This window comes from Candoia aspera, chromosome 7 (genome assembly GCF_035149785.1).
Source record: "Candoia aspera isolate rCanAsp1 chromosome 7, rCanAsp1.hap2, whole genome shotgun sequence".
In the NCBI taxonomy this organism is placed as follows: Eukaryota; Metazoa; Chordata; class Lepidosauria; order Squamata; family Boidae; genus Candoia; species Candoia aspera.
Window position 1 is genome coordinate 7249766 of NC_086159.1, and position 14268 is coordinate 7264033.

Here is a 14268-nt window from a genome sequence, read left to right on the forward strand (position 1 = left end):
GGACAAGTTGACGGGAGCTCACTGCGTCACGCAACTCACACTCTTGGGTTTCGAACTGCCGAGCTGCCGACCTTAATGGTCCTCTGACTCAGTGTCTTAACCACTGAGCCACCACGGCCTCCGCTTGCATGGACTGAGCATCAAAATCTGGGTGATGTATTGTACTTGGGCATTTTAATTATACAACTATCATTTTGGAAGGCTCATTTAAGCTCCTGCTTGGGTGACTTATGGTAGCTTTTGAATTCAAACATTAGAAGATTCACAAATACATATTTTTCTGAATGCAGAATCGTTCTGTGGGATGCCTGGGCTGGCAAATATCGGAATGGTCAGCAGGCCGTGTTGCATGTTGCTCTGCTTTGGAGGGCTAGTCTTCTGGTTTGAGAGAAACAGTTTTTAATATGGACAGATATCTCTGCTTGAAGAACTGTAGTACTTTGCCCTTGATGAGGTGCAATTTTGGACAAGCAACAGGTGCTAAACTGCAGAGAAGTTTTACTGAGCATGGAAATGTGATTTCCAGCTAATTACTATGCGCACACTAGCAGTAAAATATTAATGTATTATCTTGTCTTTTGTTTGCTATATCCATTTCAATAGTTTCAAAGCAAAAGGTTTTCTTCTTAGAATACAATTTTTTTCTCCATTTGCAAATGTTTTGTTGATTTTCCTCATGAACGTTTTAATGGAACTGCAGTGCATGTTGAGATGCCCTTCACATTCTGCAGTGTCAGCAGGAATAAGAATATTAAACATCTTTTGCCTTGCTGGGAAGAGATATTATACTTGGATCTGCTTAGTCCAGACAGATTTCAAGAGGCTTTTGCCTGACTCTGATTTAAAAAAAAAAATGAATTTGGGATTGGTAGATTTTTTTTCCTATCAAGGGGCATATTTTGCTGGGGGTAATATGTTAGAAGCCAGAGTCACATTACTTGTTTTTCCCTGCCAGCAAGAATCTCACGTGTTTGAGTGAGCATGATAGTATTGAAAGTAGTAAAAAATTAATATTAATAGAAATATTAAAATCAATTACACATCAATCTTATTGTTGTATTTATAGTATTTCTCAAACTGAAATTTACTAAAATATCAACTACAAAATATCTGTTCTTAAGACTCCCCTCTTCTCTCCACCCCCCGCCACCAAGTTGGCTAGTATTTGGATCTTGACATCTTGAATGTGTCTTCTAGTATATATAATACTATAACATCTTGATTAAGAGCAAGCTATCTCTTTGAGGGTGCCTTTCTGATATCAGAACTGGGCACTTAGCTTTGTGTTCTTAGGATTTGCTGCCCATGTTTTGATTTGCTTTTGAAGATATGCTAAAGCATAATCATCTTCCAAACCTGATATTTTTAATTTATTATTTCTTTATTTTACTGGGTTTATATGCTGCTCCGTGTATCACTGACTCTGGGCTGCTTATGTAACTTATTTTGTAAAATAAGGTTAAAAATTATACATAAAAACCAAACCAATAGCAACTAACTTGCAATTCCATGCCAGTGACAATAAGCAGACTCAATTAAACCAAAGTGCCACAGTACAAGAGGGAACATTTTATGCCAATCTGTTTCAAGGTCTGCTGGAAAAGTGAGTTTTAATAGCTCTTCTGAAGGGAAATGCTGTACCAAAGAAGGGGAGGGAGAAGAAATTGGAAAGACCCATCTCTGAGGTCCCTGAAGGTGAAAGGAAGGAAGGAGCCCCAAGGAAGCCTCTTCTACCTGATCTTACTGGATGGGCAGAGGCAGCTGGAAGAAGACAGTCCCAAAGATACTGAAGTCCTGAGCCACAAAGTTCTTTAAAGGTGACAGCGGACACCTTGAATTATTATACCTGGAAACAGAATGATAACCGATGCAGCTCCGACTGGAGGTGTAATATGGGTAAATCATGATGGTCCATAACTGTGTGACCTGCTGCATTCTGGACCAGCTACAGTTTCTGAGTGGTCTTCCAAGTGCAGCCCATTTTCTTCCTTATTAGGTCAGCTTTTAGCACACAGATTAAGTGGTTATTGTTACTGGGATTTTTGATGTTCTTAATTGGTCTTTGGATTAATTTTGACCCATAAATTGTATAAACTGAAAGCTACCAGACTGAAACAAGTAATGGTTATATGAAAAGATGGACTTCACGCTGCTGAGTTTTTCAGATTGGATTGTCTTACTAAGCAGGTCTTGCCTTCTGTCACCCTTATGCATTAGGTTGGTGCATTAGAGAAAACATGAAGTTAATTGTTTATCTAGTGCTCCAACACTGCCCTTCATTTGCTGCCTGTTCTGTCAGCCTATCATAACTTTGGTAGGCCCCTTTCCGTCTATCCTGCACTGCAGATGCTGCTGCTGCTGCTGCTGCTGCTTAAAAAAAAAAAAGAAAGACTTGCAATTTGACTGTAATTGGTTGCCACTTTCTGCTGCATTTCCACTGAATCCAAGTCTTAGCTAGATAGAGTATCAGTTGTTTTAACCAGTCTAGAAATGAAAGCCAAATTGTACAGGACTTGAGAGCTACGCTAACCTTCAGTGATTTTCCCTTCAAGTCCCTTGACTGATTGCTCAAAACTGTTAGAGAAGAACCTGGAAAGAAAATAGACAAAACACTTTTGCTTCCATACATGCATTCTTATGGCAAGTCAGGGAGGTTATAGGCAGGGCCATCCTATTACTCTCACTGATTACTCATAAATGGTGTAATCCTTTCTGATAGTGTACCATGCCGTGAAAGCTGACAAGGAAGTGCATGAGGTAGGAAAAAAACATATTGAAGTTCATATTTGGATGCATTGTCTATAGCAATTATTTCAGTGTAAGAAACAAGTTTGCTAAAAAAAATCTAGTCTAGGAGTTCATTCTGACCTTCTGGAGAAGCTGGGAAATGCTTCTGCTGATGGATCTATAGAAGCTCAGAACTCAGATACTCTGGGGAGAGTGATGTGTGCATGTGAGGGGAGAGGAATCAAGAGACTGGCTTAGAAAAAAAATCTGCCTCTTAAACATGTACATAATTATATACTGTCTGGGCTTTGACATTTGAAAGTCTTCATGAAAGCAGAAAGAGACTTCTTCTGTTTCAGTCTCATGGCAAAATCAATACAGTGCATTTTTTATCCATGTGCATGTGGTTTTCCTATTTAAACATGATCTCTCATGTGCCAGAAGCCAGCCTGGTGTATGTGCACTGGGTACTATATTACTTAGGAGGAGGAACATGTACATGTGTGGAGGTTGTGCCTGCTGTATATTTCAACTTAGTTTGGGAATCACCACTACCGTCATCAACCAACCAGTGGAGAGTTTGGAAAATACTGTCCTTTAGACCTAGCCTCCTAAGAGATAACTTCAATTAGTTATTAAAGCAGTAGTAAATATAGGTAGTCCTTGATTAATGACCACAATTGGGACCGGAATCTTGGTTGTTGAGTGAATTGGTCATTAAGCGAGACACCCATGTGACTACTTTGCTCAACAACTGCAATGCCAGCACTTCCAGTTGCGGTCGTTAAGCAATCTCCCAGGTCATTAAGAGGATGGAATGAAAGACCTGCCTGCTGAAGGATTTCCCCTCCCCTCCGTGCACAGAGGGGAGATCCTTGGTGGGGCTGGAGGAACAAAGCTGAAATCTTCAGGGCTTCACAAAGGGTTCCCCCCGCCCCGTCCCCTCCACTTGCAACTTTTCCTGCCGGCTTCCTCATTGACTTTCTGGGGAAGCCAGCTGAGACTATTGCAAATGGCGATCACATGATCACGGGGCTCTTGGCAACCATTCATAAATGCAAGCTGGTTGCCGAGCTACTGAAATGCGGTCACATGATCGTGGGAAGGGGGTGGCACAACATTTCACGATGGCCAGAAGTGCTTTACGGGCCATAAAGCACCCTTCCCAAGGCTGTCATTACTTTGAACGGTTGTTAAGCGACCGGTCGTTAAGTGAGGACTACCTGTATTAGTGCCGAAATGGAGAGGATCAGAAGTATGCAACCTACACCCAACCCGAAAATGCAGCATTAAAACACCTCAACAAGTAAAAAGATTTTGATTCTGAAAGAAAGAGTATCATCACCAGGTATTTGTCCCCTGAGAAGGCTTGTCAAAGCTGCTATACCGTTACAGTGGAGGTCTGGGTGGTTTGTTTATTTATTTTGATCCAAGTGTGATGCCCTACTCTGAAAGTTGGAACATGGATGGGGTGTTTCTGACCTTTTTGATGTGTTGTTGGCCAGCTCCAGAATCCTTTGAAAAACCTTTGGTTCTTTCCTTTCTGTTTTCTAGACCTGGTTATTTGTTTCATTTTGATTTTTTTGCTGGTAATTGAGGTTTTTTGTTTCATATAAGAGATTTAATATCTCCTCGAGATCATGGGATGGAAGAGGATAAAAATAAAGACATTAAAATAACATTCCGAATGTTTATTTCAAATCAAATGGCAGTTCCTGTGTTGTGTTTTGGTGATGAGAATTTTACATGCTTGTCTCTGCTGTGAAAATAACACCTGGTTGGGTGAAATTTCTGCCATGGCTCTTTCCCTCTTGTTTTTTAGGACACTGTCCACTAGTGATGATGTTGAGGACAGAGAACACGAGAAAGCTCGTCTGGAGGAGGCGTACGAAAAATGTGACCGTAATTTGGATGAGTTGATCGTTCAGCACTACACTGAACTCATGACTGCCATCTGTACCTACCAGAGCATCACTGAACGCATCACCACTTCACGCAACAAAATCAAGCAGGTAAAATGCAAGGCAGAAGACTTTTCCAACGCAAACTTGGCTTTACGCACACAATACAAGCCCAGAGTTATTTTCTTGTGGTTTCTGTTACAGTGTCTTTTACTGAAAAAGTACCCAGTATGATACAGGCTATGAAAACATTGAAACTAACACAATAAGAATAGAATGATTCCTTCTTTTTCCAAAGTTCAGTGATAGGCGCCCAACAATATACCTGGGTGAAATCCGTGTGTGGGTGTAGAGATATATGTAACACCGATACGGTAATGCCTCTCCTGGGATGCTGGGCAAATTAATTTCTTAAAAGCTAGTTGAGGCTCTAACTTACCTGGAATCTGTGCTCACGGATCAGACACATTTGGACAGGCTGCTGTTACAGCAGTGAGAAAAATATGCTCTGCACACATTCAGAATAATGTATTTTATAATCATTTTTCCTTATCCTGGGACGAACCTCGCAATAGATGGGCTGTCATCAGCATGGACAGTGGTGAGGTGTAGTAGAGGTTGTTGTCTGAAAACTTCTGGAGAACCACATGTTGCCTATCGCTAATTTGTAAGCTGCAGGGCTCAGCACTCTAACAAACTGAAAGCTTCACTGTTAATAAGAGGTCTGTCCTTGCTTTGCGGGGCTGGTTCTAGTAAACAATATGAACCTAGGTGGATTTGTCATCTAGCCCAATATGATAAGTTATATGTATCCAAGAGGTTTGGGGGCTCATTAGTGACTTTGGAGAGGCCAAATCTGGGTTATTGTTTGCTTCTACATGGGAGCCCGACTTCTCAAACCAGTATCTAATAATGCAGCTGTCTACTGATGTGATGGGAGTGCCCCTGACGTTTGAACTGTTTATTCATCACAAGCAGGACAGTAGAAAAAGAAATTGAGAAAAGCCACATGGTTGCTGAAATATTCTTCCAGCACTGTTTTGATTTTTGGTATGTGTGGATGCATATATGTGCAAAAAATACAGTATGTGGGTGGGGAATGTCAGAATGTGAATCTGAATAAACTCTGGCATAGAGATGTGCAGAGTGATGCACTAGGCTGGGTAGGCACAGGGTGGGCCGAGTGTGTGGTATGTAGAATGAAACGGAAGCTTCTTTCAAACTGGCATTTCTGCACAGAAGGGCCATCCCTCTTGGGACCATTTCTAGTAACTCTTTAGAACTTTTCAAATTCATTTAGTATTTCTAAAAGGGAATGAGGGCAGTCTGATCCCTTCCAAGGATAACAGTTCATTTCAAGGATTTATGTACAGCTCTGTGTGAAGGCAGAGATCAATTGCACAAAATTTGAAATAAACTATAGTCCAAGCTAACTCAATACAATTAAGCTCTGCACAGGCCAGAAGCAAATGTAGAGGCAGAATGACCTTGAGATACTACCTTGAAATCTCCACAGCAGATGAAGGACCTTTTGGTATTTACTGTTGCTGATTAGATTCAGTCATCATGTATTGAAGTGATTTTCCTTAGCCTCTTGGGAAACGACAGATACCTACAGGCTTCATTTTGCCCCTTCCCTTCCCCCCCAAACATTAGTCTGTTAAATTAACAGCCCTCCATGTTTGTATCCTCCCTTCCTCTTTTTGCAAACTCTGCTGAAGTTTTTCTATTGCATGCATTAAATTGAGAGTTCTTTGCCTGTGTCCTTGAAGCAAAGATTGGAAAGGGGGGTGGGGTAGAAAATGGCTCTGATGTTTGCTGTTTTTTCAACCTCAAAGTTGTTGTTTTTTTAGAATTATCCTTCCTTCACTTGATCCACCAGAGGTCAGTGAGGGTTATCAGTCCTTTCTTGCATTATTAATCCTCCCATCAGCCTTGAGAGATAGGCTAATATGGTATGTACTGTATGTGTGAGTGTGTTTGAATGACAAGAGTGAGAGACTGTATCTGTCATGATTTAAAGCCAGTTGCTCTGTCCACAGTATAATCCATCTCTGTTTTCCAAATTCTAGGATCAGGGGGGAAAAAAACCACCCACAAGCAGTTTGAAAAATATTGGCATGCTTCAGACTGCAATTCATATAGGGTGTGGCTTTCTCCTGCACAGAGATCAGCATTTTTAGTTGAGGGTAATCATTTCTGATTATTGATATATTAGTCCTATATCTACTAAGAACTCAACTTGTAAGAGAGGAGTTTCCAGATGAACATTGGGGAAAACTTCCCAACAAGTCGAGCAGCCTGGCAGTGGGACTGGCTGTCCTAGAGAGATTGTGCTCCCTTTTGTTTCCCTTTGCTGGATGTATTCAGATACAGCAGGGTTTCTCAACCTTGGCAACTTTTAAGATGTGTGGACTTTAACTCCCAGAATTCCCTAGCCAGTGTGCTGGCTGGGGAATTCTGGGAGTTGAAGTCTACTCATCTTAAAGTTGCCAAGGTTGAGAAACACTGAGATAGAGGCTGGACATGCATTTGTTAGGGAATGTTTAATTAGGATTCCTGCATGAAGCAAAGGGTTGAATTTGGTCTAAAAAACATTTATCGATGCTGTGATTTTCTTGAAGGTATGGCTTGAAGGCTGGAACTGTGGACCTTCCTCCATCCATCCTTCCATAGACTGGGCTTCCTTAATAAACTGCCCACAGATATTTTGGGCTGCGGTTTCCAGAATAGCTAGTCTTTGGTTATTGTGCCCGGGAATCCTGGGAATTGCAGTCCCAATATACTTAGAGGGTGATGTCACTGAAGAAATGTGTTATAGCATGGAGAAAACGCTGCCCAGAAAATTGGGAGTTGCTTGTGAAAATCTATTTGATCTGGGACTTGCCCAAAGGTTGATACCACGGCTTTATGATTTCTCCAAGATGTTATTGTAAGTGTAAAATTGGCACCACAATTGTGTGGCTGTATGTTGGCCACAACGCAAAAATATTAGCATAATCTGTTTTCTTCCACACTTTCTTTTTAGGTGCCAGTGACCACTGGATACTTGGATCCCTGTGCCCTGTTTCATGTCTTGCCTTAATGATGGGATGGCAGCTTCCTATAAATCCAAGCAGCTGTTTTAGAAAGGATTTTTTGCTCTGCCCCACCACCAAATCGCAGGGCTATATAATAAAGTGGTCCCCTCAGTATCAAAAGCTGTTGGGTGGGTATATGGGATGGCATTATCTTTCTGGGGTCAGGAGTTAGTTGTGTAGCATTTTGGATCTTGTTGTTGATAAGGAAACTCTGTGGAGTTTTGTTTTCACCACGTTTCTGTTTTTTTGCAAGCATTCACAGCAGCAACGTGGAAGTATACAACATTGAGTTATTGTTTAATGTTTTTGAACATTAGACATCTCTGGATTTATGTTTCAAGCCTTTTTATTTTCTACCAGTGATAACAACCTCACCAGGGAGGTGTTGCCTGTCTGCTGTTCCACTGTTTAAAAAGCAGGGGTGGGGGAGCAGGCGATTTGTATTCTAGACAAAACCACAGTGAGAAAAGCCATTACTAGCTTCTGAATTGCATTGTTTTTAAATTACATTAGAGGTATTCGACATAGTCCACCCGAAATTAGCAGAATGGATTTTAAGTTACTTATGACTGTATCCCATTCCTTTGCTTTCGTTCTTTGTGGTATGGGCCCATGGTGTTGCTGCTATTAAATTGATTTGCAGGATTTGTGTTTCTGTTCTTAAGCAGCATTATCATACAACTGACTCTCCTTGCTGATGGGACAGTGTTTTCCCCCCCTGTAATTGGAGACCTGTGTTCCCTGTCTCCAAAAATCTTTTTGTTGTTGGGAGAACACTGAGGTGTGCTTTCAGAGACTTGCCTGAATCTAAGCAGGAATCCTTTCCAGAAGATGGGCTGGGTTTTTGGTGAGAGGTACAAGTAGTCCTCGCTTAATTTCTCCCTGTTTAGTGACCATTTGAAGTTACGACGGCACTGAAAAAGTAACTTTATGTCCGGTCCTTGCATATACAACCATTGCAGCATCTCTGTGGTCACACAATCAAGATTTGGGTGCAACTGGTAGGCATTTACAACCATCACAGCATCTCGCAGTCATGTGATCGCCATTTGCACGCTGCAGAGCCAGCTTCTGACAAGCAGAGTCAATAGAGAAGCCAGCAGTAAAATCACAGGTTGTGGTCACATGATGTTTTGCTTAACAAACACGTCACTTAGCAACAGAGTTGCTGGTCCCAATTGTGGTCATTAAGTGAGGACTACCTGGAGTTAGATTGGACTTTGTATTGGTTTAGCAATTTATCTGTTTGATCTTTAGGTATACTACTGGTTAGGGCAACGGGCTAGAAACCGTCAGACTGTGAGTTCTAGTCCCACTTTAGGCATGAAAGCCAGCTGGGTGACCTTGGGCCAGTCCCTCTCTGTCAGCCCAGCCCACCTCACAGGGTTGTTGTTGTGGGGAAAATAGGAGGAGGAAGGAGTATTAGGTATGTTGGCCACCTTGAGTTTTTTGTAAAAATAATAAAGGCGGGATAGAAAATAAGTAAATAAATAAACAAATAAACAAATTCCTTTTTCTGAGGAAAGAAACATGCACTTCAAATAAGCAAACAAATAAGCCAGCCAGCCAGTAAAGGATTAGGAATTTTAGCTAGCATATAGGCAAAATCTTTCAAATTCAAAATACTGTGGTTTGACTTTGAAACAGCTGCTCTGACTCTTTGTGAAATGTTCCAAATTCAAAACAGGGCCATTCTGAGCTTGGAGTATTTCCAAAAATGTCAGAACACTGCTGGTAAGTTTGGAACAACTCATTCTCAGATGTTTTGCACACCTCTGGTTTTAATGCATGTTTTAAAACTGTGTAATTTGAGTGACAGTGGTGTGTGACTCTCTCCCTGGAGTGGAGCCTTTCAGCTAAGTCTGGTCTTATTTGGCTGAAAGGTCAGACTCGATCGCCCTTAGACCTCTGGCAAATGGGAGCTGCAGCAGAAAGTTCCAGAAACCAGTTGTGCTCTTTTCCGTAATAGACAAGTCTGGGATAGATCACCTTCTTGGTCTTATAAATGTATTTGTATTAGGAAGGTTCACAGGGTATTTTGGCCTATGGCTTATATGGGGGCTTGCCTATTTGGAAAATGGCTGCTGTGTTGGTGTGACGGACAGCCATCTTGATTGGCACCATTCCAAAGGAGCAACTGTAGGCTTCAACCAGCCACCATTTTTTATTTTCTGAGAATTTTTAATGGGGTCTGTATGCAGTCCAAAGGCGTTCGTGTAAAGATGCATTTATTTGCATGTTGCCCCAATCACTGAAGTAACTCTAGGTGGCTAATGTATTAAGGTTTAAAGAATCACAAAAACAATAGAAATAGCAAATAATAATACTACGTACCCATGTGCTGGGGAGGATAACCAACTGAGAGGATTAAACCATACCAGGGGAGAAATCACTACACCCTACCCCGGGGCCTACTGTAAGAGCCACATTTATTGTTCTGCATGGGTGTCACATTGCATTCCCCCCACTCCATCCCATTTTTCCTCCCATTCAATTTTCTGTTTCCCCCCTTTCCCTAATAATTAGCATTAATGATCACAGGGACCTTCAGCATGTGGGTTTCTTCCTCCCAATTTAAATCTACTTTTTCTTGAATTAATAGCTGTAGTACTTGTTCCCCCTTCACTCTGGGTGTCACCGTGTTGGCTGCATAAGCCTCATTGTTCAAAGCCTGAGTGCTGGAGTAACAGTGAACAGCGACAGTACTTTGTAAACCGCCCAGAGTTCCCCCTTTTGGGGGAAATGGGGGGGGGCAAAAATTGATAAATAAATAATAAATAAATACTTTGATTTGACAGGGTTGGCTGCTTCCAGCAGGGAGGCCATTTGACTCACCTGAATTACTTTGTGGTCTCCTTTGCAGGTCAAGGAGAACCTGCTTTCCTGTAAAATGCTTCTCCATTGCAAGCGGGATGAACTGCGCAAATTGTGGATTGAAGGTATTGAGCACAAGCACGTCTTAAATTTGCTGGACGAGATTGAGAATATCAAGCAAGTGCCGCAGAAGCTGCAGCAATACATGGGCAGCAAGCACTACCTTATTGCTACGGATATGCTGGTAAGCGGTGATAGCCAGCTCTTGACAGACAGCCGTCTGATACACGTCCAGTAGATCTGCTATCAGGGCCAGAGTAATTACATCTGCCATTTGCTCACCAACTGTATTGTTCTCTCTGCCTGTCTCTTTGGTGCTCTTCTGTCACTCACTCCATTTCTTGATCTTCACTCTATTAACCTCTGGTTGCTTTGAAAGCGACAGTGACTTTGACCCTCTGTCTTTAACCTCCCTTCCTGTCCTCTCATATCTTGTCTGTTGTTTCCACTTTTAGTGTCTATTCCTTTTCTCTCCAACACTTCATTTCTTTAGCCCAAGGAACCCTTCAGCTCTCTTGTCGGTGTTCTTGGGATCATTTTTTTCCCAACTTTGGAAGCTTCCTTTTTAATGTGAAAGGTGAAAGGTCCCCTGTGCAAGCACTAGCTTTCCCCTTATGTTATTTCTTTCTTCATTTTTCATTTCAGAGCAGCCCTTACTGTGAATAGATCTGCCTCGTCTTAGTACTGGTCTCCTGTAGCTTTCCACATGTGTCTCAAGCTTCTAGTTTGGATTTCCTGGCCTTTAAAAATTGGCCGTGTGTCCTTCCATATCTCTGATAGTAATGGAAGGAAACTGGGCTATTGCAGAGATCAGACTGTGTGGCTGATCAAAAATTTTGTAAGTAATTTGTAAGACTTTTGTAAGACTTTAGATTTGTTTATTTCTTTTAGTGTAATAAATAGATTTAAAATGGAAATTCTCTGATTTATAGCAATGCAGCCCCCACATAGACATCTATTACAAGCCAAGGTGACATCAAAATGACCACATACGCACTGCAATCTCATTTCTCGTATGACATGTATATGTAATATGGATCAGTCAGATCATGACATCGGACACAAGTATATAAGTCACATCATTTGGGTGATGATGTTATAATGCACAAGTCATCTTTTGCATCCCTTGTCTCTCATACACCCTGGAAGGTGGTTGTAATCACTGATTCCCCGGCTGATAAAAATGTAGGAGATGGTTATGTCAACATCCACCAGCAAGCTCTTTTGTTATCAGTGAAAAGGCCTGTTAGTTCACTGATTCCCAGAAAGACAGTTAAGAACAAAATGAAGACGTCTGTGCCCTAACGTGCTTTGCGGGGTATATTCATTTTAAAATGCTCAGGGGCATTAATTTTTATAACCCTGTCCTTTCTTCTCAGTAAACCTTGCTAAAGACCCCATATGAATATTGTGTGTGGAGAAGAATCCCTTTTGGGGTCTGCAGACTCCTTTCCTTTTTAATTCTTCCAGTTATAGATGATCTAGAAGGTAGCTCCTTAAGTTAAACCTTCTTAAGCCTCTTTTGGCTTCATATCAGAATGAAGCAATAATTGGGTTCTTGCTTCTGGGTAATTCTATTGTCCTTCATTGTGTCATCTGTATAAAATAATTATTAAACTGTCAGGGATGCATAATGTTTTTGGATCTCCTTGTCCTTTGTCCTCAAGGTAAACAGCTGTTGGCTTATCAAAAGCCCAAAATGATTCCATGAAGACGGTGATACATCTCATGGGAAATGGGAGAGCTGATAAATATTGTTGCCTGTAGCTTTGTGATAGGTGCAGTTGAAATTAGACCTTTGCAGTCATTGTATGTCTTGATGCAAACACAGTAATGGCATAATTTCTGGAGCTGCATCACATTTCTGCAGTCTGTCCTTTGTATTCCACTCACATTAATTGAAGTAATTTTGCCACTGAAGCGTGTTTCCAACCTCTGCATTTAAATTGAAATTTTAATTCCCTTATTGTTTGGCAAAGACGTCTGAAGATGGCTTGTTACAGGTTTCATTATCACTCAAAACACTCCAGCTGGTTCTAATGTACAGTGATTAATTCTGGGAAGACTTATTAATGTAAGGAAGGAAACCTTTTCCCAGAAGCTGGAGCAAAGAAGCAAAGGCATCTTGGCAATGGCTGGTATTTATACAGAGCTAGATGAAGAAAAATGTCTGTCTGTAGCTGGCTGTCAGCATCAGCTTAAAATTTGCAAAAAAGTGCTTTACAAATTATCAGGAGAAAGTTCTGTGTTGGTATTTCATGACTAAATCCGGTAACAATAATTTGGAATGCTGCCATATTTGCTACTCACGTGCAAGAAGATGGCATGTCCTGCTGGCTAATGTACCGCTCGCGCTAACAAATAAATTCTGTTATTCAATATATTGGAAGAAGACGATTACGTATTCTCTTTCCCTGATACCATTAAGAAGACTGAGCCTTGGTTCCCCTTTCTGTGCTTCTGAGCTATGGTCCTTCTGTGTCAGATACACACATGTGTCCCAAGCTGTTGAACCTGGAAGATGACGTGCTGCTTTTTGTCTTGAGGATCTTGCAGAGCTAGGGATATACTTTGCGGAGGAATAGTAGCTAACAATCTAAGTTCCTGATTTGCTGGCTGGAGATAAGGTAAAAGTTGTTCCATGCTCTGCTGGAGGAATGAAACAGTTGGAAGGGCCATTTAGGGCACTGAGTCCAACCCTCTGTTCATGCTGGAATCCAAATTAAAGCATCTTCGGTAAATGGCTGTCTAGCTGGTGCTTGAATACAACTGGTGAAGTGGAGCCCGTGAGTTCTCTGGGTCATCGGTTCTCCTGTTGAGCTGCTTTTACTGTTGTGAAGCTGCTTCTAACATTCAGTTGAAACCTGCTGCCGTGTACAGTAATTTCATCCATTATTGTATGTCCTGCATTCTGGAATGCGGGGGAATAAATCCTAGTCTTCTTCATGCATTGTCCTTACAGGTTTTGAAAAGGGCTATCCATAGGCCTTCACTCTCCAAGGCTGAACACGTCCAGTTTGTTCAATCTCTCTTCATGGAATTAGTTTCTAGTCTCCTGATTATCCTCATTGCTTTCTCCATACCTTGCTTCGTGATTGCATTGTCTGTTTGTTTGTTTGTTTGTTTGTTTGTTTGTGGCTTTTATACCTGGGGTGGGCGGCCCATGTATGGCACTCCAGCATTCCATTTGCAGTTCCCAGCATCCTGAGATTATACTACAATGCAATTTTTGGAGTTCGGGGGAGGTTTTAAGGGTGAGGCTTCTACAGTTCCCACCACTACCCTTAATTCTTGGTTCAGAAAGATGCGGGGAGGGTATGTTTTGGTCACACCTCTTTGGATGACATCATAGTTCATTAGATGTCTCCTGCTGAAGCTTGGGAGGTAAATTCTGTCCCCGAGGATCTCAGATGTTGCCACTGCTGTTTATATAGACTTTTTTCCCTCTAAGATGTAAGAATCCTGGATTCTTGGTTCTGTTAGGAAATTTAATAAAATGCTGTGGTCTGAGTAGCAGCAATAGGAATTTTGCAAATCCACTCTTTAGAAATATATATAAGCCACCAGGCTTTATATATGGCGAAGCACGTAATTACATTTCTTTACATCAAGTCTCCTTAACAATACATTAAAGAGTTTTCATGAGAATGAAGAGGGAAAAGAGGGAGCAGACAGTATCAGCTGCA

At 41.4% G+C, this 14268-nt stretch overlaps 1 protein-coding gene across 1 annotated transcript in view; it reads left to right on the forward strand.

Moving 5' to 3' along the window:
* Window positions 1-14268, forward strand: part of EXOC4 (exocyst complex component 4) — a 387317-nt gene that overhangs the window by 24138 nt on the left and 348911 nt on the right. Inside the window, exons 2-3 of the mRNA XM_063308928.1 lie at window positions 4550-4739; window positions 10572-10766. Of these exons, the coding sequence (XP_063164998.1) occupies window positions 4550-4739; window positions 10572-10766 (385 nt within the window). The remainder of the gene's footprint in view (window positions 1-4549; window positions 4740-10571; window positions 10767-14268) is intronic.